The following is a 27,788-nucleotide window of genomic DNA, read 5'->3' on the forward strand; positions in this document are numbered from 1 at the left end:
TCTCTTCCTCTCCTCCTCCTCCTCCCATTCTTTCATGTTTTCCTCTCCTCGTCGCCTTCTCCATCATCACTCCTCCTACTAGGGTTACTCTCCAAGTGTTGGGTGCGTTGTGCAGCCCACGTAGCACAGAGCGGTGCGGACGGCGGCTCTGCCAGTGAAAACACAAGTGTGTAACAGGATAATGAGAGAGCGAGAGAGGACCTTTCTGTTCTCCATGTCTCAGCACTTTCTGATCCCTCGCTCGGCCTCAATCCTCACCCCTAGCCCACGGTATCTGGAGCCGCTGCAAGAGTGTGTGTTTCAAAAGACAATCAAAAGACCTGAGAAAGCTGAAATATAATCTGCAAAAACTACGACTTATATTGACAAAAAGACACACATGAGAAATTATTTCTTAAACTTTCAGTCCTTTAAATGCCTCCTGTCTCTATGTGCTCCAACACCAGACAAGACCTCTCCCTTCCTAAGCAATGAATGATAATCGCAGCCGCTGTCATCACTCTCCTGTGCACCCTGACCTCACGTTCGCCTCTGGTACCCTCCCAAAGGACTCCAAATGATGCCTGACACATGACACTTGAAGCAACATTATGCAACTATTTTATGTTAAAATAACAGCTTGAAAATCATTTGGATGCTACACTAACTTGTAACATTCCCATTCCACGCCCCGAACGCCTGTTCTTGCACTCTGTAACTTGGGGTGAGCGGGTACGATCTCCCAGGAGAAGTCTGCACCATGTCACACACCACCAACTCAACTATGGGTCTTCAGCTAGCTATAAAAAGAAACTGTCGTGGTATTCTCAGTACAGACATCATGGCAGAGGCACAGCATCTACATTTTCGCACACAACTGCTGTGGGTTTATGATGTTTTCAGTCAGATTAGCTAAATACTGACTTGACATGAGTGGACAACATGATTGCTGGTTTGTACCGAGGTGTTGTTTCTGCAATTGTTGCAAGGGCGATCAATAGGCTTTTGTTTTCAGTGCATGAGCTTCATCGCTCGAACTCGGAGCCAAACGGCGCCGGGTCCTATAATTACCACTTGTGGCTGCAGAGGCCGCTGTTGCCACTGCTCAGCAAAAGTTATATAGTCTTGCTTTAACACACACATGCACACACACGCACTGTGACAGACAGTAGAGTTTGGAATGGAAGGTCTTTCTCATATGGCTGGAACGGGGTCTATTTTCTGGCTGAGCAGCTCACATCCCGTTTGTGAGTCTTGGCAGCCTGACTGGGAGTTTCTCTCAGGTCTCCTGGGTCCTCTGAGGTTGAGCACAAAAGTACATGTGCACGCACGCACGCACGCACCCACCCACCCACATGTATATACAGGGATGTAAATACAAACACGCACACACACACTGACACACACTAAATACAAATGTTCAGTATTCATAATTCAAGTGGCTAACATTATTTCCCAGGAGTTCATTCTGTCAAGAGTTTAGTCATTTGAATCCACTTAAACAGAGAGCAGATCTTTCAGTGTCCTCTGGAATAACACAGTGAGCACTGAACTGAGGTCATGTATCAGTTGACAGTTGGCTGCATAATTTATGTTAAGTTGAAAATCTCTGGTGTCAGACACAGTTCATGCATAGACCATTGCTCATACATTGACTGTGCGACATCCACATAAAAAGGTAATAGACTGTAATAATGTCGCCCACCCTATGATGTGGCCTCTACTCTTCCCTCAGCTGCTCTCACTACAACCAGAAGAGTTTACCTCCGGACCAGTGGTTGATAGTGTTACTGAGGGAGGGAGGGGAAAAAAGAGACGGAGCGAGAAAGAGAGAGTGAAATAAGAAAATAAGAAAAATTATCAGTGTAAGAAACTATCAAGAGTAAAAACCCTCGGGATGCCCTTTAAATAAAAGAATTAGAAATATTCTAATGATAGTTAAATGTGAAATCATTAGCTCAATAAGCCAGATGTGATTTTGGCGCATCATCAGCTTTTCTTGTATAAGAAGTTACAGTTACCGTTGGACTGCAGGAGATACTACATGTATCTTATAATTCACCTCAGTGCAGTATACGTATAAGAAACAGTGCTGTTATTAGGTTGTAAGGTTCATCTAGATTCTGACAGGAGGGTGTTGATTCAGATTTCTGTTCATTTTCAGGATTAAGTTTGTGTTACTGTATTCGATTAAATGCAAGATGTTAAATGTGGATAATTATTGGTACTTTTGTAATTAGTAATTTAATACATTCAGTAGCTTATGTGACACGCAGTATACTTATCATTGCAGGTACGACTGTTTATGAACAGTTTATGAAATGCGAGTGGAATATCTACAAATAAATCCTATTATTTATGTAATTTTGATCACACCCATGTACATATAAATAAATCCAGGAGTGACTGATGTCTCGTTTCCACATGGGCCCAATAAAAGCTACTGAGGGTGTGGATCAGTATCAACAGAGGTTATTTTAGAGAGGATACTTTATACTTTCAAAAGAACAAATCATTAATTCACTTATTTTAAGCTCTACCAAAATTGCCCTGGTTCCTTTAATGTAAAAACTCGGGACACTGGTTTGTCATACTTGAGTGATGTACAGTTTGCTGTCAACCGTAACAAGTTGTGTATGTGCTTGCATGCTTCTGTGTGTGTTTGTGTGTGTGTGAGAGTAGTGTGTGTGTATGTTTGTCTATATGTGTCTACATGTGCACACTTAAGTGTGTGTGTGTGTGCGCAAGTTTGTGTTCTGCATGTCTTGTGTGCTTGTGTGCATTTGCAGGCGCGTGCTGGTGTGCAAGAGGTGCTCCCCGTCGTGTCGGCCGCGCCACCATGCCATCTGGAGAGGAAATCGAGTGTGAAGTACAGTATAGTTTGGGACCAAGCTCCGTGGCAGTGGCTCAGCAGTTAGTTCATTAGTTCCAAACTTCCAGGGATTAGGAGAGAATCTCTACGGCAGGGAGGCAGGGGGGAGTCAGGGAGGATGGAGGGACCCATGTGGGGAAAAGAGAGGGAGAGACAGAAACACCAGGAGGAATATTGGACCATAGGGCACTAAGAGGCAGTGAGAGAACACGAGAGAGAGAGATAAACAATCTTAACCCCGAGGACCCTGGAGAGGGGAGACGAGCACGAGAGAGGGACAATGAAAGAACAAGACGGCAAGGGAGAGAGGAGGAGAGAGGACAGGTGTAGCCGTCAGTTCCGCTCCGGGGTTTCAACCTGCCCTCCCTCTTCCTCCACCCCACTGATCATACAGATATGATGATATGTGTAAGAGTGTTAGAGCAGTCAGCCTTGCCTTCCCTCCCCTCTCTCCTCCTCATTCTCTCCCCTCTGGGTCCATGGTGACAGTTAGCAAGCTCTGGGAGGCTTCTACCCTTTACTCCTTTTCTCATCTCCCTGTCTCTTAAGCAGCTAGCATTACTGCCAAGATGGAGCGTGGACATTTTGGAGTCAAAGCGGCAGGCAATTAAAGCAGGCACTCCTGGATTTCAGTTTTCAAGAGGAGGGGGTGGATTGACCTTCATCGCGTACCTTTTTGTCATGAATATCCTTCCCTGTTTTAAGGTGAAGGTGAAAGATAATGAAAAGAATACATTAATGAACACATAACAGGAGGGTGGTTTTGGGCAGTGGCCCTATTTAAGGCCCACCCATGCATACCCAGTAACTAACCTCGCGTTTCACCTAACCTATTGTTGCCTTCCCCACAACAGTGGTTGAGGATGGCATTTAGCAAGCTCAGTCTCTGCTTTGCTCCCATTCTCTCTCCCTAGAAAAGCACCACACATGCATTAAGACTCCATTGTTGAGGTCTGGCATCTCTTGGCAAACACACAGTGCCGACTGTGCGGTTGTCATGGTGAATATAATCACAGCTACTGTATACACTGTAGAAATTGTCAGTGCAAGACACTATAAAGTAAAATCTAAGTTTTCCACAACTACCACTCTCTTAAAATTGACTAATGATGATGACAGTGGTGATCTCACAGGAGCTATAGTCATTGATCACACTAAAGCTTTTGGCCATGTGAATTAATATCTCCTTTTAGGTAAGCACTATGCTGTTTGCCTCTTACAACATGTATTGCTGTGGTTTGATTTTTATCTTCATAATAAAAAGCAATGCAAATGTTGTTGTACATGGGTGACTGAGCAGAAATGTGTGCCTCAAGGTTCTACTTTAGCACCACTTCTGTTTTTATTAACAATCTGCCATGATTTTTTTCTCTGATTATCATGTTCAATTATATGCAGATGATACTATGATCTATAGTAGGGCTCTGCAATATGACCAAAATCTCCGATCCCAATACAGGTAATTTCATATCCATATACGACTCTGAGCTGACTTTTAAACCACATAATGAGCACATTATAAAAGGAAGCTAATTTTGGTGTCAGTGTTCTGTATTATTCCAGAAATTGTTTTCCATTTTATATCAGACACTTGCTTTCCAATTTATTTTACTGTTGCTGAACTGTGCTGACATTGTTTATCAAAACACTTCTACATCCAAACTTATTCCTTTTAATGTCATGTGTAATAAGCTCTGCAGACTTGTATTGGGATGTTTGTTTGTTAAAAGACCAATGTAAAATGCTTGACACACTCAGCCTGCCCCCTTTTTGTATAGGATCACAATTTCATTGGTATAAAATTAGAATATTTCTAAATATATTCATTTTAACTATGCTTATTGTTTAAAACAATGTTTTTGTTCTTTGTCCCTAATAAATTATTTACTAACCATGCTCTGATCAGCCGTTCTTTACTGCCTCCTTTGTCTCCAAGGAAATTGGTAGTCAAAAAAAAAAAGCTTTTATGTTTATTGCTCCTTCAGATCAGAATAATTTACCTGTACATACTCGTTTCTCTGTCTTCATTTGGCTCATTCAATATTATTTCATTTGGCTTAATATAATAAATGTGATATTCACAATTCATACTTACAGTTCAGCTGATCCTAGAACAAATCTTTATCTGACATAATAGAAGGCAGGTTAGGTGTAATGTATTTGACAAAACATTGAGGGACGTTACGAAAGTCTGAACCAAAGTCAGGAGCTCAAAGTGTTGCGTCAGAACAATTTCTCTATTCATTTCTTTTCACATTTTTTTTAGCCTAATTCACAATCTCTGTAGTTACGTTCACAAAATTGAAGATAAATATAATATATATCATAATGTGATGTTGCTTAAAAATATGCCTTGGATCGAGGTAATGTGCATAAAGTAAGAAACATAAGCCCTTACGCAGCCTTTGTTGACAGTTGTATTAATAAGAACTTTGTGCCAGACTTGAGTGCCCACTCGAGATGAGCCAGATATTAATTTTCAGATATCTATTTACCCACCAGTGATAAATCAGGTGCAGCAATTATTTATATAACAAACGAACAAATATTTCCTCAATACAACCTTCAAGTAAAACCTTCAAGTTTAGTGCCTAAAGAGGGGTCACAAATCCCAAGTAAATATCCCATGTGTATGTAATAAATAAGAAAAAAATATTTAATAATATAACAATTATTGTGCCAAATGGATTTCAAAACAACAATTAGTATCCAAAACAAATGTCTTAGTGGTATTCCTAGCAACCTACGCACACGCACACATTAAAACACACACCGGAAATACTGTTTATCCAACAGGAAAAAAAATTCATCTTAAGGGAAGGTATAACTACACAACAACCCCCATGGATTTCCAATTGCCACAGTGGAGGAAGAAGCTGAGAGTGTGGGAAGTGAAGAAAGGATGCCAGTAGGAAAGGTGCATTTTGTTATTGAGTAAATAACTAATTTTTATATTACACAGTATGACCTAGCAAACACATAATAGGTTACAGGATTTTTGCACACTGTGTCAGACTCTATGGTAGCAATGAATGGCTGAAATCAGTTTTGGTGCCATGCTATGTGTAGTACCGATGTAGCTGGCTCAGAGAGGAAGAAAGTAATGGCATTATAAGGCAGGAAAGCACTGTTTCATATAATCTATATTTTGATTAGGATTACTCAGAATGCTACTAGCTTAAGGAGGGGTAGCAAGCCAGCTGAGGGAAATTATTCTGCATGTTAAAGGAACCTGTGCTGCCCTGTAACTAATGGTATTTTTTCCCTTTATACCTAATAGCACATACAGGGCCTAATACTATGCTCTACAGGAACAACTTGCCAGCTAATTGCTTACAGAGAGAGAGAGAGACAGAAGGCCTCTGAAAAGGAAAGAAAATTGAATTATATCATTTTCAAAATTCACAGTTGTTTCTTGCAAATTCAGGCAAAGTTGGAAATAATGTCTTCCGTTTTATGTGAAATGAGCGGGTTGGTGAATGAAATAAGTGGATTAAAGCAGGATACTTTTGTTGGAATGAGACAGAGACATGAACCTGTCACATGCTGAGAGCTCAAGAGTCCAGCGTCTGAATTCTCCTCAAGCCTGAATGGCTGCTTCAGTGCTGCATTCCTCTCCGCATTTCCCCCTTTAAAAATGTAATAAAGACAGAGGCTCCGACATCCACCAGCTCCATCGCGGGGTCACAGTTTTAGCCTGTCAGTCACACAGGGCATCATCTTATTGTCTTTGTCTACTACAGGAACAGCCTCCAGCCAAATCAATCATCTTTATTATCATGACTTAAAAACCTTTGTTAGTTAACTTTTTACCCAGGCCCTTTCTTTATCCCACTCTCCAATCACAATTTCATGGGCAGTTCATGAGGGCCAATGGGGAGGTCGAGTGGGCGGGAGGAGAATGCTTTTAACCTGCTGCATCTGGTGCTTTCCCGCTGCTCACCCAGTGGGACATGGTCACCTTGTTTTAAAGGACTCTGATAGGGGGGAACCACTGCCTTTATACCATTATAATGGGGTGAAATGTGCTTGTTTTAAACATGTCATTTAGGTAGTTTTCCTTTCAGTGATTAAGACCGAACACCTGTCTGAAGGAGGGAGATGAAATTAAAATCATTCTGGATCATACAGCTGGGCGTGTGTTTGCGTGCTTCCTTGCCGACCTGTTCAAACAAAGCTCCATTTAATTTATACATGTGCATCTGTGTCTTTATGTACCTTTTTGCTGAGGGCTACACCATCCTCGCAGTCCAAGACGGCACAGTCGACATCCAACGAGGCCAGTTTCCTCAATTTTCGCTCATCATTGCCAGGGCAGTAGAGAACCGCCCTGCGGGGTATGTAGCGCAGCGAGGGGCCTGCAGAGTGATGGTGAGGACGCCATGCTTCGGCATACAACTGCCAGGCCGTGGGCTGGAGCCAACCGCTCTCCCTTTAAACACAAACATATACATACATAAGCACAGGGTGGCACACAGACATAAACATGTGTTTGTGTACACCACAAAAAGATACACAACACTCCCTGGCAGTGGGCACCATGAATGCACATGTCTTTGGTGCATTCATTACACATGAGTACACTCGGTATCAATAGTAAGGGCAACGAATAATTAAAGGTTGCTGCTGCATGCAGTTTTCTAATAATATCTACAGTGTTTTTATTACACATGAAGATCCAAGAGGAGGCCACATCCTCCAGATTAGAGTGAAAGTCTGGAAACGTTTCATTTTGGGAGTTCTGTTTGCCCTTCAGCTGTTCATTGAAGTGGATGAGAGACGCTGACCTGTGCTTTGGCACTCTTTGGTGAGAACAAACTCACCCAAACACTGAGCCACTCATATGCTAATGTAGCCACACTGCTGAATATCTAGGCAGGACAGAAAGTGAATGAGCAGGGGTGTCAGCGGTGGCTGGAGCTGAGTCATGGAAAAATTTAAGTTTGGGAAAGACAGTTGTAGTTTTTTTTTTTTTTTTTTTTTAAAAAAGGTGAAATTATGTACCTTTATTCTTAGTATGAATACTATAGATGGAAAACCTACTTTATGAACAATTCTGCTCTTTTAGTCACACAATTACTAAATGTATAAACATGTGTAAAAGATGCAGACATTTTAAGATGCAATTATGATTTGAAATGTCAATCACAAAATGCGGCAGTGTAACTTTTATTGAACATGATTAAAATGGTAATAATAAAATTATTCAGCTCTGCCTTCAGGACTCATTATTGTCAGAGTTGTTTTACTGAATTTTAGTTCAAAATGTAAATAAGCTAATCACAGCTTCAAGTCACACAAATGCATTCCTTAAAAAAAGAAGTGAATGCCAGAATATTTTATTAAGAGGGTAACTAATAACTAAATATATTGAAACCTTGATTTTTTTATTCATTTAAAAAGTGTTTAGTTTAAATGCTTTCCTCAAATGTTCTGTAGTGCCCTGTGTTTGCTCTTCAGATGACCCTTCTTACAACAATGGAAACAACATTCAACAAGTTGATTTTAGTAGGTATTTTGTATTTACAAGCGTTTCTATTTCCAAGCAGCACTGACTGAACAACTATGTGCTGAAGCAAAAAGAAAAGGCAAAAATGTGCATTAAGTTGTTCCACCTTAACAACCTAAAAAAGTTATTTACTTGGATTATCACACTATGAAATATCGCACTGACTAATATTTGCTCATCATCGTATCTCCAACCTCCACGTGCACACTCAAATGTGCATGTGTAAGCTTCACACACACACACAAGATGACAAAACAGGCAGCAGTGTTTGCATGTGTGCCCCCCTCCCATCCGCAAACAGTGCGGGCACACACCCACTCAACTGTGTACACCAATAATCACAATCATTGCACACGTCTTAATTATTTGTTACATCAATCTGGCTTCTGAAACAATTGGTCCTAATTAATAGTAAATGTTTAGGATCAGTTATATGTAATTAAAGTGAGAAACAGCATTTCCTACCACTAACTCTTGCTGGGAATCAGAAGCCCTTCGAGGGACCGTATTGGCAGGAAGAGAAAAGAAGAGGGGGGTATTCCTCCTATTAAAAGAGGGGGCTGATTATTCTCTCTTCTTGTCTTTTGCTCTCTAAAAAGGAGCTAAAGTCACTTCAATAGCCACTTAATCCTGTCAACTACGCTTCCACATGCCCTCCAGTCCCAATAAGGCCTAATCTAAACTGGGATGTTGCGGATGGAGCAGGCAGTTAAAACCAATTCAGGTTGCTTCCAGCATTTTAGTGCTTCCAGGTAGACAGAGCCTATTTGAGATGGGGACAGTATTCACAAAAGGCTTGGGGAGAAAACAAGGAAGAGGTCGGAGGAGGATTATGGCACACCACCATGCAAACTGTGGACCAGTGAAAATAGCTAGGGCTCACAGTCATTTTAGGGACAAAAAGCTACAGGGTTTAAATTGATGGAAAAGAGATGCAAAAAGAGTAAACGCAAAAATTAGAAAGGAAAATAGTGGGTGAGAGGACAGAAGTGAGAGTGCTGAGTGGTAGGGGTCCAAGAGGGGGGTTGTTGAGATCTAAATGAAATCAGTCTATTCTGTGCATACTGCTCAGGGGGAAATGTTAAAAAGCCATACTAAGTGCCCACTTAAAAAGGCAAATAAAGCATAATATAACTGAAGTACAAAAAGATAGTGGCTGTAATTTAAGAGTAGGTTCCATTATAAAAGGAGAAAAAAAACTGAAATGGGGAGAGGGAATGAAGCCGCCTTGATGTTGGCTACAAGTACACAAGAAGCAGGAGTCAATAACGGGGGCCAAAATCAGCATCTCTCTCACTTAGTTCCACCTTTCTACTTCCATCTCATTTTTAATAGCCTTTTTAATAGGGTATAAATATGAAACCGCATTTAGAAAGATTCTGCAGTCTACAGGAGGCAGACCTTACAGATATACGATATAGTCTCCTGAATGTAACGCTCCATTGTGGTGCCTTACATATAAGACAAGTGTGAATTAGCAGAAAGCTACGGGAAAGCCACAATAAAACTGTGCCTCTAAATTCTACTGACATTATTAGTAACATCATCTACTAACAAGAAACAGCGCTATCAGAGTGCAGGCTCTGTCATTACATGGATGGCCACTGTTAAGACTTGATTCAGGAAAGGTGGTCTGGCCTTATAGTAATAGGGCTGCGATTCACGATTATTTTCATTATCATTACTCTCATTTCATTATTATTAAGCTGTTGATTATCTTCTCAATTAATCAGTTAGTTTGGGCAATGAAATAGGAGAAAGTAGTGAAAAATATCCCACAGTTTCCTCAAATTCAAGGGGACACGTTCAAATGTTTTGTTTTGTTTGACCAACAGTTCATAACACAAAGGTATTCGGTTCACGCTGATATAAGACTCTCAGAATTAAGAGGCTGAACCTGGAGAATGTTTGGAATTTTTACATGAGAAATGACATTTTAATGATTAATCAGCAAAGCAATTAATTGATTATTCGATTTGGTTTCACTATACATGTGTCTAATATTACACCTTCCGTACTAAACCCACATTTTACATTAAATTTTGCATGGTTTTTTTTGTCCCTTTATTCATATGTATAGCCTTATTTTACAAAAGTTATAACGGTAAATTATTCATTTAACATCAAAGCAGCATATCATTACATGATATGATCAATGTTGCAAAAAGCTAGGAAACCTGAAAATCATTGAATATTTTGTGTGGGCAGGAAAGAAAGAAAGGATTACTTTTAACAATATGGAAAGTAGTGTGTACCTAATTTTCAGCTGCAGTTTGGTTCATACGAGTAATTTCCATTATTCTTACACCATATTTAAAATTACAAATCTGTTAGAACAATAACAAAGCTTTTTTTTTTTTATATTCAATTGACTTACTTTTCATTGGATTAATCTGGTGCCGGTTTTAGTATTAGGGTTTGACAAGTTATACATAAAATGGCAGACCTGGTGGCTATATTAAAAATTTTAATTTTCCCATAAAAACCCAAAGGGGCTGCTTGTATGGTCAAGTAGCCATTAACATCACAATCCAGTGGGGATCTAGGGATCGTCATCAAATACACACATCACTTCCATATACTACATGCAATCTGGAAATTTTTATTTACACCATCCCACATCTGGTTGACATTTTCCCATTATTAGATCACTATATACACCTGTGTTCTATATATTTTACAGTCCACAAAGAACCATATGCACCTACGTTACCAATTTCTTTTCCTCTCTTCTCTTTTTATTTCTTTCTTTCTTTCTTTTTTTTACATGAAAGGTTATGATAACACAGGGCTATGTGGCTATATTAGCAGCTGTAAAGTGGTGGGACCTGGCCACAGTGACAACATTTACTGGTCTGAGATCAGAGGTAAGTGTGTGTTAGTGGGTTTATATGGTGCTGGATGGGACTGGTTCTCATTAGCTGCGAGGCAGCAGCAGACCCAGGCCTAGTGGTTCTGAAATGGGGAGGGACGGGGGGGGGTTGGAATGTGGTGAGAGGGTGGTGAGCTCTGTGTTGGACTAGACATGGGCCCTTCCTGAGCCATGTACATTAGTTTCCCAGACCCAACAATGCAGCGTGTCATATCTGGACCTGCTGTCTAACAAGTAATTATCCTGTTCATCCAAAAAAGATTGTTCTTACAAACTGTGCAGCCCTCCTCCATGCTGGCCGAGCAGCATTTTACATGCAGATTTGTGTCTGTCTTCTTCCAACACCAGCGAGCGTCTTGGACAAAGCAGTTCACTGGTATAGAAGTATCAACTGATCTTCAATTCAGCAGAATAGCCTCTGATGATCTGACACCCACCGTCAGTGTCTCTGTAGTGCCTAACTACAATAAATCTACCTTGAACCACGCATCCTTGAACCTCACATCTTATCTTCGCCACTCTCAGACAACTATGTGACTGATGTACACTTTTGCCACATTCAGCTCCTATTTTCCCCAAGTTTCATCTTCTTATCTGTGAAATCCCCTGTCATGTAATCCAGACAGGGTCACCAATATTTCTCAAGGTAGCGTGTCACTAAGAAATGTCAGACTATGGAAGGGACAGACATTCACAAAACTTTGGTCCCGTTTCAGATTATGCTTCTCGCAAGTGGGGGTTTTATGAGCATCTAAGCCGAGATGATCCGGACTTGTCATTAAAATATTCCTCAGACTGAATGACTGTATTAAAAGTGTAATGTTATGTTTTTGCCTGACCAATGTTTCACCAGTGCAGCTGTAATTTTGGCGTCATATACAGTCAGTGGTGTCCCTGTGGGCTGGCCACTTGTATGTGAACGACTACAAAAATAAAATTACTAAAAAAACAAACTAAATGCCAAAGACTCGACCTCCTCAGCAGCAGCACACATTATATTAAATTTTGATACATATTTAATTTGACATAAGATGACTGATTGTGGTCTGGCAGTAAATACTGTATTACAAATAGCCTGTAGTAATTGCTTCATTATCATGACGTGATGATTACCATTTCCTGTAACTCTGCTGGCCTCCACCTGGCAGCATAATAGCTTAATTCAGGTGGTAATATTCATCCTACCACATGAATTACAGCAGATAACAAGTGGCCCACTTGAAAACAGGCCCTGACGATAGCCTCCCTCTAAATATGTAGATTTCCACAATTATCTCCAGCATGGTGGTGCAGGCAGAAGCTGTGTCTAAAATGCACAAAATTAAAGATCTGTGTTTCTACCCCACGATAATCAGCGACTTCTTAATATGCAAACTACATTCTGAGGTCTGCGGTGCTTAAGATTCCAGATTAAATTTGGTGAAAATAAAGATGAATAAAGAGTAGGGAGGAAAATCGATCTTGCTGAAGCATTGACGGGCTCTTTGTCTGGAGAACGCTGTCTGCGGGTGGGAAATAAAATGGTCAAAAAGTCATCAATATTTACCTAGCTTCATGTCCACCTGCCTGTCTGACACTTTTTTTAGAATGAAAAGGAGAGCTGAAGCATTCCCCACACGCGGTCTTCCTCACAGCATGATGCTGTATGTGTATGTTTTTTGTTTTTTTTCCCTCTTTCACACTGCCTCAGGTCTGAGGACAGAATTGGATAGCAGAGAAATGCTGAAAAATTAAGCAGAGACACCCAAGACAGGGAAAGGAAGGAATCAAACACTTTTCCTCTACTTCTTCTCTTGTCTGCCCCCTGCTTTCATTGCTTGCCCTCCAGCAAATTGGAGCTCGGTATGAGCAATCCGTTCCTCTCCAGATTAGATCAGGAGGGGGCTGCAGAGTTTACTGTGGGCTGGCCTCTATTTTACTAGAAGGAGCAGGACAAACAATAGCACACTGGACCTGCTAACATTTTGTTGATGATAACTGTACTGACTGTACTGTGTTACCAAACAAACAACTGATATTGAGAACCAAGACCAGACACTCAATTCGCTCTGAGAAGTTAAGAAAGCAACACCCTGTTAAAGGAACACATGAACAGCATGTGTTCCTTTATCATCATGAAAGTGTAATACGCTGCTCCAACATGCAGAGGAGATCTGGATTTATCTAAGTCTCCAGCCATTTAACTAAATTCAGCATTTCATGTTTGGCACAGAGATTGGAGCATGCATGTTTTCTACTTCCTCAGATTATTTCACCACTGGCCCTACAGCTTCCTTTTCCTCCCTATAAAAAAAGCTAATTCCAGGGACAGTGTCTCTCACCATCAACAAAACCCCTTACTCATCGTCCCATCCATGTCTTCTCCCCCTTTCCTGTCTCATTAGTTTGGGTTTTATGCCTTAATCTACACAATGAGGATGAAGTCATGGCGGTTATCTTCAGCAGCCAATGTCTGTCTACCTGTAATCCTCCTCAAAGTCCCCGGCTTTCTCCCAGCTCACAAATCGGCACACAATGCCTTTATGCAAGGCCTTTGCCGTAATGCCCAGAGACGACTGCAGACTTTTTTTTTTCCTTTTTTCCCCATCCCCTCATCCCTCCACATAAAACTAGTTAAATCCCACTCCTCCTTAGAAGAACGGAGATGTCTTTATCTAGGTCTCAGGACAGGGAAATGTCAGAATGTAAAGGACATAAGAGCTTTCATTCGCGGGAGTAACAAGCAGGTTTTGATGACTGGCAGTTGTCACTCCAGCGCTCTGTCTGTCACAGACAACCCGATAAATCCATTCAAGTCAGTACTGATCACTGAGCAGCCTAGGACAGCAAAGGCCAAATCAATTTTAAATAAATAATATAATGCCATTTACATGTGTGTAGATAATAAACTTTACATGACAGTTCAAAAGGAAAAAAAAAAAAAAAAAATCAATGAATTTATCTTTAAAAGTTAATTGAGAGGGGAACTTAAAAAGGTCAAACAAGTCACTCCATTCGAGGAGGGCATAAGGGGGTTAGCTTTTAACTTAGCATTTTTATTGACTCTGGCAAAACAAAATGAGCGGGCTCTGTAGGATTGTGCACTCTGCATTGGCCATTCAGGCCTTCAGAGCCCCATTGTAGTACTTTGAAGAGAATGAAAGGAAACCCCACTGGTGGAAATGCAGTGGAACAGCCCCACAACAGGCCACAACTGTTCCCTTATGCATGAAAGGCAGGGACATAAAAGACAAGATGGACTTCTGAGGTAGGGCCAAAAACAAAGGCAACAAAAGTGCTGATCACGAGGGGATGACACGACTCGTCTCGGCAGAAGGAGCAGGGAGAAAAGGGGCAGGGGACAATAGCACTCCCGGCCAAATGACATGTTGAAGAATTGAAAAATCCACACAAGAAGTGTCTTCTCAATTCACTAAACCCACAAGAGCTGGGTGACTGTCGGCTGGACCCTGGTCAGCCTGAGGGGGGTGGACAATAACAGCCCACAGCTTTTCTCTTTCTAACTTTCTTTCCCAAATCTTTCCCTGTTTTGGCAAACAACTTGGCAAAGGGCAAAGACGGACTGGGGTGACGGCTTTAGTCTGCACACACCAAACCGAAACCAAACCAAACCTAATCAAAGCATGGTGGGTTCCGCTCCCGCAGCTTCCGTTTTGATCTGTTGGCTGTCTGTGTGTCTGATCTGTTTCTGTTTGTGCCCTACACACAATTATGCTACTGCATAACCTCCATGGAAACAGTCAGACGAACAAAAACATGTTTGCTCTCATTCAAAAAGAATCTTTTTTTTAGCCACACAGTGTAATGGCTGCTGATATTTCAGCCAGTATTTCAGATGTCAAACTAAATAACACTGCGTTAATAAGAACGCTTCCTGCCGGTTTCTCCCTGTTGGCTTCTAGGCTGAGAGCAACTGTGTGTTTCTGATTTCCCATTGTAGGAAATATGTATGAGGAAGCGCACACACAGCTGTGTGTGTTTGTGTGTGTGTGCAATACCTTAAAATTTATGGTTAGTCTTAATATAAAATCTATCCATAATGTTCCATGCACCCAGGAGAGGAATTTGCGTGAAACAATGGTAATTTTTGCTTATATTAATGAATTGTTTTTCATACAAATCTCATGCACTGCATATGGAGAAAAAATGTATTTTCTTGATAATAAAAAAAACCTACGGACACCTTTAAAGTAGGGGCGAGGACTAGCTGTTCACCCACATGCTGAACAGTGCACTCCACAGGTAAAGGCCCTCCTCCTCGATAGCCTGAGGCCTATCCCACAATTCTTCACACATACCCACGGGCCCTTTCACTGGCCATCACCCTGTCTGATTAATGGATCGATGTGGTAATTGATTAGTGAAGAGGAGGTGGGAATAAGAACATAGGTCAAACGTCAATAATGTCCCCCTGACAAAAGCTGGAAGACGTAAAATGTACCAGTGATAGCCTGCAGCCAGACCTCTACCCATCAAAGCCCTGGCAGGACTAACATAAAGGCCCCGGCCCATTCTCCAGCCTGCCCTGCCCTCCCTCCACAACGCTCCTTTTCTCTTGGTAATTCTGTCTGTTAAAGTGACAGGAACCATTCTGGGAGCTGCTTGTCAGCTCACCTTCATAAAACAAGCCGTAAAGCAGCAAATAACAGGCTTATATGGCTTCATTATACCGGCTATGCAGGATCACAGCCCTGGGCTGGGGGAAGGGGGGGGGTCGTGTTGGTAGCGGAGAGGCGGGGAGAATGTTGGCAGGACAGCCTGGTTCTCGTGGAGGTTTGTTGTCCCAGCGGCTGTCACCATGTCCATGTTTGCTCAGGATAGAGGACCACTTGACCCCATTCAACCCTGTATTCCCCAAAATCCCAAGCAGGACAAACAAAGAGGTATGACTCACTTTGGAGATGCTGTCACAGTTCAGTCTAATGATTCTTTAACTTTGATGTCCTGCTACTCACTTCATCCTGATGTTTTTGAATCTATGCCCTGCTACACTTACCACAAGACACTGAAAGTTGAAAGATTAATTTGAGCCGTCTAACAAATATCATCCATAATCAAGCACAAACAAACTGTGACGGTGTATCTGAACAGTTAAAAAATGAGGAGAACAGGGCCAGATGGAGCATGCATCTGCGACAGTAAACCTTTGGCCGTGGCAGGGCCGGACGTGAGAAAGATTCTCATTTATTTCATGCAAATATCTTTGGGTCGTTTCACAACCTGACAGTGGGGGTTGCAAGGTGGTCATTATCTCAGGTTGTGTCTCCAAAACATTCCCCCTGTTTTTCCAGAGTCAGCCACGGGTGCCTGGCAAAGAAGTCAGCAGAAGTAGCTGAAGCAGCAGCAGAAGCGAATGTGAGCACTTGTGTGCTTACCAGTCCGTGGCACAAATAAGGCAAGTCCCTAGTCTTCCAACACAACTCATGCATTTCCCCACAGACTTTCACACTTCAAATGGAAATTCAGCTCTTTCCCCCCTTAAGTGTTGTTTTCAAAGAGCAACATTTAACATAGAGAATCATCTCGTGTACATATATGATGTTTAATTATTATCCTACATATAAAATGACTAGGGCTCCATTAAGGTTCAAAGCTTCAACAAGAACTATAAATAGGCTGTTGATATTAGCAAGTCAAATATGCAGCATAAAGCTTGCAGAACATCTGGTAGCAAAGCTTACACTATGTGCACCAAAGTAACTGTCCCTTTATGTGCTTATCTGTCATGTGCCCAGTCCCAGTCGTGTTGAGATCAGTCACTTATCTCTTTAGCAAGGCTGCGAGGCAGCAGTACAAGCGCCATCACTGTGATCATTGTATAGTTAATTGTCACCTCCATCAACATTAGCACTGTCTAACATGCTTAACAGAGGGGGAAAAGGGGGGAGCTGACTGCAAGCTCTATTCTGAGGCTGACACTTGTTCTCTGAGGGGCGGTTTTTGGTGTCAGGATTACAGTGCATGGGAGAAAAGAGGCGGAGGAGAGGTGGGGAGCCTTCTCCACAACTCATGTCACCGAGTCTGTCTGTAATGGCAGCAGAGGGGGAAAGAGAGGTAGAGAGACAGGGAGCCAGGGAGGATTGATGGGTGTTTACTTTTGAGCAGTCTCTCAACCAATGACAGAGCAAAGAGACCAGCATGTACTGGGACTATCTTCCCTTGACAGTCTGTCATGGGATAACTAATTAACCCCCCACCTATTATGGCTGGTGATACAAACTCTGACCATATAGTCACATGGCAATACACAGGTCACATGCCTCATATAGGCTTATTTGGATAAACGCCACATCAAAAACACACACAAGATTGGGAAAGGTTCAGTGTAAAGACAGTCACACACACACACACACACACACACACACACACACACACACTTGGCAAAAGGCCAGAAGGATTCAAATGTGTCGCCACCGAACCATATGGATACACACATCCGAGCCTAATCTAACAAACACTGCAGCACACACATGCATATTCTGGCGTGCACACAGACACACATATCCGGACTGTAAAACAGCATTGCCATCTTGAGCCCCCTGGATCACTGGGGCCATCTGACACTGTGGAGCCTGAATGCATTAAGACTGGCAAGGTGGCTGCACTTTCCATCTCAGCTAGCACAGTTACATAACGCTCCATGATATGAATGCATTAACAGTATTAGTTCTGCAGGTGAGAACACTTCTCACTACTCATGAATGATAACCGCTTCACATTTACATAATAGATAATGTTGCTGCAGGATGTCAAACGAACTTCCATTAAGTTAATTATCTAAGGTAAAACAACTGCTGTCAGACTGACTGTCATGGGAAAGAATCTGAACTGAATGCAAAAAAAAAAAAAAAAAGAAATAAAAAATAAAGTAGAGCATGCTTTCACTTTTGCATAAACCCACTCATCTAGGATTTGGAGTTGAAGCAGAGGAGATGATGCCTAGTTGAATCTACAAGTGTCAAGGATCCTCTCATGGGGAAAAAATTAATGGAAAGAGGAGGTAGAGAATAATGAAGGCTGAAGCTGAGAAAGGATAAAGCACCTCTTAAGTTTGAGGTGGAAAAAGAGAGCAAACAAGGAACGGAAAGGCGTGGTTGTACGGGCAAGCTAAGAAAATAAAAAATAAAAAATGGCTCATAACATCCACTACATGGGACAATCTGGGCTGGGGTGTGCCTGGATATGGATATGACTGGAACAGCAGATCAGTCGGTGGATCAGACTATTAGGATATTTGGCCTACGATGTGATATGTACTGCGTCTGGTCTATTGCCCCCACCGATCCACCCATCCGGGCCCAGACACAAACACGCCCCCGTACCCCTCCTCGGACCTCAGAAAAAAGTCTAACAGATGGGTGTACTGGAAAGATCCACTCAGGAGACCAAAACATACTAAGGCACTGTCTGTCCAACATTTGGATTTGGAGGAAAACTACAACAAGAGAAAAACAGGACAGAGAAAAAAGGGACATCTGTGGCATTTGTCTTATTTCCTCTCTTGTGGGACATGATGTGTCATGAGTGAGCACAGAGTCTTTTGGATCATATTCCATTTAATTAATGAACCCCCCCCACCCCACCCCCACACACACACACACACACCATTCACACCCCAACTCATAGCACTTCATCTCTTCCCTGCAAGTTGCCTGTGCCCCCAAGTGGCTGAACATGATAACTGCACCAATTTTACAGATGAAAAAAACTTGTGAAACCACTGTGCATCAGTAGTCAAGGCCATTGAAAACTCACTCACTCCCTGAAAATTTACTTTTAAACTTAAGCCTCTAACTCTCTTGTAGCATTGTACTATTTAACAAGCACTGAGAAGAAGTGACTATAAAAAGATCCTCTTGTGACTCAAACATATTTACATAACAAACTTAAGTACACTACAAAAAAATACTGCAAGTAGAGCTGAATGGAGATTTCTCACAAAAGGAGTGAGCATTACTCTTCTTTCATGGTCGACTGCTCGAGATCAACCCAGCCTCTTCACAATGTGTGTGTGAATAGAGGTGCTCCTGAATGCATAAAAATCAACTATGTCAACTATGTGTTACAAGATGGCAGAATGATATATGATATACAAGTGGGCTAATAATCACTTTTCTTGTCTTCACAAATCTCCCGCTGTTTTGTCAATTCTTGGTAATAAATGCCACATAAACAATAAAGATATTAGGTGACTTTTACTACCACCCTTTTTTCCTATAGCTGAACCACCATTTGTGCACGTCATCACTGAACAGTAAGAGTTATTAAAAGATGAATTTTAAATAATGAAGCGGATGCTCCCTATAGGGTTTAAATGACAGACGCTTCATTCTCCTAACCAACAGGGATGCCTTTTGCCCTCGACTTCTGCCCAGCCCCAAGCCTTTAATTAAGACTGGCTTAGACCCGATTGATCCTGACACACCAGGAAGTTTCTTGAATATCTGACCATGGAAGTATTATATAGGCCACAACCCCCCATAGCAGCCCACACCCCCCACCCACACCCACATGAAAAGGACTGTAAGCTGAAAGCCCTTCTGGTCGGTCCGTGGGACATTACAAGATTGAGGTATGCTTGCACATTCTGCATTGACCCTTAGCTACTATATCAGGCTTGTTTCTTGTCTATATTATCAGATTTTTTTTGCACTTACTATACACATTATAACAAAAATACAATGTCTGTACTGTATGTTTGCACTTAGTCTACGCCAAAGAATGGCCTGACAACAGTAATTCCATCATTAACTCATGTAAAATTGGTTGTATCCAAGTTTCAAACCTCACATCAAACTTTGGTATGGCTCTGTTAAGTCAAATATGATGGGAAAAAAAAATACAGCAAGTCGTCTCCACAACAACAGGCCTGCACACCACATCATTAAATCAACAACACATTTCCTGCAGCAAAAGCAGTGATGCAAATAGGAAGCTGCGATTGTCAGATTGTCGGAGCTCTGTGTGCTGCGGGTGTTGTGCACCACATGGAGAGAATTCTTGTACCGGCTTTCACCGCAACACAGCCACTGATGAGTCAGTGAGCCCCATGAAAGTGCAAGAGCTTCACAAACACTGCCTTCGCTTCACTGTGTTCCAGGATTCCCCTGGACCAGAACTGTTTGATAATGTTAATACAATGTTAAGAATACAGGACACAAAATAAACATATGTGAGTTATATTTATTAGCAGCTGAAAAAAAGTTGAGATAAAATCGTAAGGTAAGGTGAAAAATATGATTTGTTGGACCACTGGCACCTGACTCTTTGTCAACATCTGATTTAAGTAAACTGCCAAAATGCCAAGTGGATGCAAATTTTAGACAAACCACGCTGTCTCCTCACAGTTTGACACAGGTTCCACATGACAACCTGAAGGGCTTGGAGATGTCCGAGGGGAGGAGCGAGGTGGTGCAGTTGAGAGGAGAGGAGTTTACAGTTCAAGACTCTGATCTGCTGGAGGAGAAATCCAACCAACCTGCCAAGCTGTTACCTCCAGGTGTGGGCACAATAAAAGGCAACACTTGTACAATGTAATGCAAGCAAACACACCAGCTATTCAGTAATTACTCCATTTGAAAATGAACCAAAACCATACAGTGATGGGGTACAGACCTGGGTCAGAAAATGTGTCTTGTCCCATTCACATCAACAGAGAACATGTTCCTACAACTTGTTTGCTATTGATATCAATGGGTCAATGACCCTTCTCCTGACCTAAGCCTAATGAGGTTCTGGGTAAATTCATTCAGTGATACCAACCATAGAATTACTGTAATAACACTATGGTATTTACACACCTTTAAGCCCTCTCAGCCAGAAACTTCACTCTTGTCTTTTACAAAGATACTTGGCACACTATAACAACAAAATTACTATTAATCTCAGTCAACAATTCCCTGATATTGGATCGTATTGGAAATATTGCACAACACACTGAGAATTGAAGTCCATGCACTACTGTGTGATAGTTCTAGAAAGAGGAAAATAAAAATGTTGGTCTAATGGTGAACTGACACTGTCATATTGGCTGTAACGGCTGATGTAGCAAACCTAATGATGGTGTGTTAGTAGATGAAACATCCAGAAACATAAACACAGACACAGCCGCATGGTGGAAAGTGACAGGGAAAGTGCAGGACCCTCACCTTGGCCTGTATTGGGTGTGGTGGAGGTGGGGTGGGCAATAACCAATGCCCCTTCCTTCCCTTTCTGGGAGGATCATGGAAACTAAACTCAGTGTCACATTTTCAACTTATCTGGCACCAACTCACTTCAGAACGAGCCTGAAATAATGTAAACCTTGATAAACTGCAACTATAGCCTGGCAATCAAGAGGTTTAAAAGACAGAAGCAATTACTTTTATCAACAAAACCTACCATACGTTACAAAAGATGCTGAAGCAGTTATGCATGAGTAAAATCCCTTTTACATTAACAACCCAGGTTGTTGGGCTCAGGAGTTCAATTCTGTTCACAGAGATCAGGATCATGTCACTTGTTGCTGCAAAGTTGCTTTTCTACAAAATGTCAGAGGTAGCACAAAAAAGTGTAAATTTGCTGTATTTAAATTTTTGCATTCTTATGAAAAGCCAGAGCAACACTTTACACTAATAACCTGATCTGAAAAGAATGTCATTTATGGCTGAAAGCTCTAGGACTGACGGATAATGCCCACCAATAGGTTGTTATAGTAACCCTATAAGCACTATATCTTACCATCTTGTTTGCCCATTTATAGTAGAGCCACATGCACATCCTTTCGCCTGTTAAGGCTATAAATGTGAAGGCGACAAAGGTAAATATAATTATGTTTTTCCATCTTAATCCCAGTAAAAACATATTAGCATTTGAAAAGATCACTTACATTTTATCCACACTTATACAGAGATTTGTGAAAACCTGAATGGTGGCTCTGCTCTGTTTTAATAGAGTGAAGGTGGCTACAGGATGATTGGGCTATTATAGAATTATAACAGTAAACCTATAATTACCATAAACACACTGTAAGTTATTAGAAGCAATTTCCATCCCTCTAAGCCATACAAACATGAACTTAATTGTAAATCTTGAGCCAATGCACATTTCATGTGTCAAGTGTCAAAAAGTAAGCACCAGACTGTCCACCACACCATTAGCTAACAAATCTCTACACTACAAAAGCAGCACTGCAAAACCAAAGCCAGCTAACTAAGCTAGCTGTTTGGCCATTTTTCTTCAATGGTGCCAAAACATATGAAAATCTTTACCAAAAAGTATTAGACCATAGGATTACACAACAATGTGCAATTCTCTAAAAGTGATACTATAATTTATACAGAAGCACTCTTGTTAGTTGAATGGAGGTTCACTCGGCCGTATTATGCACAGGGCATTGAGCTGACCTTGGCATTGGCATTGACATTATTCTGAGTGGTCATGAAAGCAACACAAATGCAACGTCAAGGTCAAAAGTCAGGAGTACAGTCACACTGACCCATTGCTGAAATGCAGATAGCAACAGCAGGCATCAGGTACAGGAAATCATTAAGAAGATTCCATTTGGAGTTACTGAAAGGTTTCCTGAACAGAATGCAGAGTGGGTGTTGGCATATTGTTAGTGGAAATGTCTGCTGATTGACACAGGGCATGAAGGCTGACACGCTGCAGACTGTTTTGACTGGAGTGCAGCCTAATGACCAAAGTGTTTTTGAAATGTTACGATATGGAAATGTTTATTAATCCACACAAAAATATGGTCATTTTAGAAATACAAAGTCTTATCCAACTGCACACCGGAGAGGAGGAGATACTGAATCATGAGGTAAAGATATCAAGAACATATCTAGAAATGTTTGAGTAGAAATGTGGACCTCTTAAATCTCAAACTCGGAGCTCTGAAAAGTAAATAAATCTGGCTGAGTTTCTCTTCACTTTAGCACCTGGCTGCTGGCTTTGTTCCCCTGTAGAGGGCCTGTAGTAAAGCTGGACTTCAAAAGAGCCTTATCACCGTCACATTTTCTCAAAAGAGAACACAGTAATGGAGACCGGATGCACAGGCTTACACTAGGTTAGGCTAACACAAGCAGAGGAGTGAAGAAATGCTTTGAATGTAGCCTTGTAAAGGGAAGAGCTCCCGTACAGGCCTCCTGACCTTCCCACTCCACTTCCTTCCCGAGAAGTAAAGGAATGCTGCGTCAGGTTTTATAAATTAGTACGGACGTGCATTTTAGCTTTCCCCTCTACAGTGATATTTCCAGTCGTCATAACTTCAGTCATTTTTATTCTGTGATGTGACCACACATAAACAAGTATCAACAACAACTAAATGGAATAAAGAGGAGTCACAACATCCAATAACAGTTGTTATCTGTAACATAATCAACATATTCAATTTGATTAAATAACAATAACACATCAGTTTTGTTTTGTAATTGTTTCTATAGATATATTTTGGTAGATTTCAGTGTCAGTTGACACAAAATTAAGGCTGCAACTATTTTTATAAATCCATTAATCATTTCAGTAAAGATGCCAAAATGATATGATGGTTACAGCTTCTCAAATGTGAGGCTGCTTTTCCTGAAGTTATATTATAGTAAATTGAATATTTCGATTTTAGACTGTTGCTCAGATAAAATAAGACATTTGAAGACATCATCGTTTTCTTTTTAAATTATGCTTTCATTTGCCTCGGTCAGCTCAGAGCACGGAGTTGATGCTCTCGGGACTCGGTTTGTCCTTAAAACTGTCATATAAATAAACCTGAACTTGAAACTTGGGTGTTACTCTATAAAAGCTAACACTGCCAAGCAAAGCATTAATGTGCGGTGTGACAATGTGAGACTTACTTTGTTTATGTTAAACCCTTATATCTTGTTTGCAAATGATTTCTTATTCCACATGAACCGCTTTTGTAGACAAGTATAGGACACAGTTTGCACACAATGGAATGGAATGGAATATAAAGAGAAAACGTATATGTATTTGAGTCTTCCTCTCAATGTCTTTTTGTACACCTCTCCTCCTCCATCTTGGCTATGGCTAACACAAGGTCCCAACTTTGACTGTGGCTTCATCCTGTATTTTCCAATTATCACCTTTTAAAGGCCAGCTGGGTGCATTCCAAACCATCGGGGGGCAATTCCATTTGCATTGCTCTGAGACAAAGTCATGCCCAAGTACTTTCATGCTAAAGTTCATAGCAGACAGTCTAAAAGGACAGTATAGCTACAGCTAAAAAGTCACAACTATAGAATACCTTCAGCCAGATAAATTATATCAAACTGAGAAAAAGGTTGGTTTTTTTTTTCCTTTAAAAATCTCACGATTTAAAATCCTTAGTGAAAGAGAACCTGAAAATCGGAGAGTTTTGAGGAAAGTTGGTGGAGAACTTTCCTCGGCTCTAGGGTAACAAGTTTGCTTTACAGACACGGCGAGCAGTTTGGCCAGACTTTCTCATTTAAGACTGATCGATGTGACGATCCTTTGAGTGCTCGGCTCTGTTTACAGTTTCAGCTCATTATGCTGATTTTATTCTTCTTTTTCATTAACTTGGTTTTTAAGCAGCTCCAGGAATATTTTACATCTGTTTTATTTAGGTCAATTTAGTTTGCCCGTTGAAATTCCCCACAATCAAAGGGTACTGAAATGACCATTGCGTGTGTGTCTGTGTGTGTGTGTGTGTGTGTGTGTGTGTGTGTGTGTGTGTTGTTTGGAGGGGCAGGGGGGAGTAACTGTTCCATTTACTTTGCACATTAATGAGCACTGCCTTCTCTGCCTGCCTTTAGGCTCTCTTTCTTAATGCTAGAGCTGTTCACTAGTGTAAACCTGTGTTTGATTTCTCTTCTCCTCTCCCTCTCGGACTGCATATAGCAGCATTTAGCTGTGAATTAATTTTCATGTTTGGATATACCCTGCTGAGGTGTGATGCCGGTGGTGCATAATCAAAATCTGCAACACTACATATGGGTAGATAGGCCTTGTGGGTATTTTCACAGTGCAGATCTGTAGCTGGGCGGGGAAAATTAAAAGCAGAGAGAGGGGTCAACGGCCAACAGACAGAACAGAAGTCAGCAATAGGACAATGGGACATTTAACACAAAAGAATAAATCTGTTGTCTTAAAGAAGACTATGGAGAAGAAGATACCTTTTGCAGTATGTTGTGCAGCTGTGAGTGTGAGTGTGTGTGTGTGTGTGTGTGTGTGTGTGTGTGTGAGATAATGCGCATGTCTCTGGCCATGGGACAAGACACGCACCCACAGCCACAGCTCAAACACCAGCAGCCCTTAACATGGTGTGTCTAATGCTCCTATTTAGTGTTTGGGGTGCAGCGGCGCGTGGCCTGAGGTTTTTGGGAGGGGAGCGTGGATAGCACCTAGCCTGACAGCTGTGCCCCAAACTGGAGACAAAAGCCTGAGGAAGTACCGCATCATCGAAGACGGGACTAAAAGGCACGGCGGTTTGCTTGTGGTCTGGCCTATACTGCCGTCTGATTCAGTGCACAGTCCACCTTTCATGGTGAATATGGCCCCATAGCAAACACTACTCTGAAAAACGTGAGCTTATAAACTGGAAGGACATCTTTAAACAAATTCCACTATAAAAAGGACAAGGCATCACGTGGTGAATTTAGATCAAAAGCAGAAACATAAACTACTAATTCATAACAGTCTTTATTTCAAACAAACACAAACAGAAAGAACATAGGCCACCTTTTGTGCAACAGTCTTTTCAATGGAGTTTATTTGTAATCCTTTGATAGGTGGGAGTCTCTTTGTCAATCGGTGTACATCAAAGATAAGCTAACTTACCATGCTGCTTGTGCTTGTGTTTTTGTGTGTGAGAGAGTGTGCGTATGTGTGTGTGTGTCCGAGTGCGTGTGTGTGTGTATTCTTGGCTTTAACAGCACAGCAAGACATGTTTTTAATCTATTGATTTAATAAGCTTAGGTAGCATGCTGTTGGCTAAACAAACGTACCAGTTGTGAGCATATAGGTGATACATCTTCAGCCTAAAAACCTCTGTAAAGAACACACATTGCATTACAGCTGATGCATTTTCATGAGCACAAATTCTTTGTCTAATAATTTTCTAATAATTTCTTAGTTGTTTAATCACTGCACGAACACACACTGGGACAAACATCTGGTGGATACGGGAGAGAGAATACTGCCACAGCAAGTAACCGAAATTCTGAAGTTAGGAAGGATCAAGCTAAAATCCAAATTAAATCTACAAAGTATTGAGCACCCAGGGTCAATTTTCATCAACAAAAACCCTTTATTATCATATGCAGAGGTGCCTCCATTCATGGGCCAGGCTAGAGATAATAGAAGCAAATGAGATAATAATTACTTGTTTGTTGCCACATCAGCCATTAGGTGATAATTAGGCCAAGGTGAGAATTTTAACTGTTTTAAATGGATTCTTTGATCTGAACACATGTTCCCAGATGGATGCATCCTGCATCAATTATTATTTCAAATTAAAAACCAAATCAAACCTCTGCAAAACTGGATGTCATTCTTCAATAAGCAGTTCCCCTCAACACAAATACTAGTTGGAAAGCGCACTTACAGACACATCTGCCATCTACAGAGCATGCGTTATATTACCATGAGGTGAATTGTAAGAGCTCACAAATTTTCTTTTATGTTTCATGACTGTGCTGGTTTTGGGGTGAATGGATACCGACTGTGTGCTTTACTTGGAGCCCAGCAAGGCTGATGAAACATAAGTAAATGTGAACTGTGGATCAAGAGGTACGCACTAAAGGGTGGTGCAGCCATTCCTGGCATCCATATCAATGACTAGCTTTGTTATAAAATGGAAAACTAAATATTTAGAATTACTTTTTGACAGCAAAATAGGAAAACTATCCATCCCTCGCATAATGGAACTTCCCTTATTACACCCCTGTGTCCTGACATACACACACGCACAGACGTCAGGGGATTGAAATGGCTCAAATATATCCACTGGTTTAAATTAGACCTGTGTGTGGGGTTTTGTGTGTGTGCCTGTGTGTGCCTGTGTGTGCGTAGTGGTTGGATGGTGAGTTGAAGGAGAGGACTGAGCAGGTTTCTGACCTCCCATGGGTGCAGCAGAGTGAATGCAACAGTGTCAGCTCACTAAAACAACACAATGTGTATAACAGTGGGTATTTCACAATGGAGAACCACAAACAATCCTTTAATACAACCTGCTAACAGTAAAACTAACTTAAAGTAATAATTTCGGTATAAAATTTGAATTTCTTTGGTAATGTTTTTACAAGGTATTTGCATTTTAGAATGACAGCAAACAGCGTTAACTTTATCCACAATTCTACAATCGAGTGTTCAGACCAAAAAGAGTTCTGCGTTACAACAACGCAAGAGGCTGCATGTTCAGTTTGAGTAGCAGATCCATGAGTTTGAAGGCTTATGGAGATGCCCAACACGTTCTCCAACCTAAAATACCATAAAGGTAATTTGTCCCTACTCTCTGTACTGGAGCTACATCATCACAGTAACAATAATATACACATGGTTAAGCTTATGGTTTGGTTAGGTTTAGGCACAAAAACATTCTG

The 27,788-nt window shown here is 41.2% G+C and overlaps 1 protein-coding gene across 1 annotated transcript in view; it reads right to left on the reverse strand.

Moving 5' to 3' along the window:
• Nucleotides 1-27,788, reverse strand: part of clybl (citrate lyase beta like) — a 58,866-nt gene that overhangs the window by 20,138 nt on the left and 10,940 nt on the right. Inside the window, exon 2 of the mRNA XM_023430688.2 lies at nucleotides 7,070-7,283. Coding sequence (XP_023286456.1) covers nucleotides 7,070-7,283 — 214 coding nt within the window. The remainder of the gene's footprint in view (nucleotides 1-7,069; nucleotides 7,284-27,788) is intronic.

Source organism: Seriola lalandi, unplaced genomic scaffold (genome assembly GCF_002814215.2).
Source record: "Seriola lalandi dorsalis isolate HSWRI2012SDOR001 ecotype SW California unplaced genomic scaffold, Sedor1 jcf7180002054908, whole genome shotgun sequence".
Lineage (NCBI taxonomy): Eukaryota > Metazoa > Chordata > Actinopteri > Carangiformes > Carangidae > Seriola > Seriola lalandi.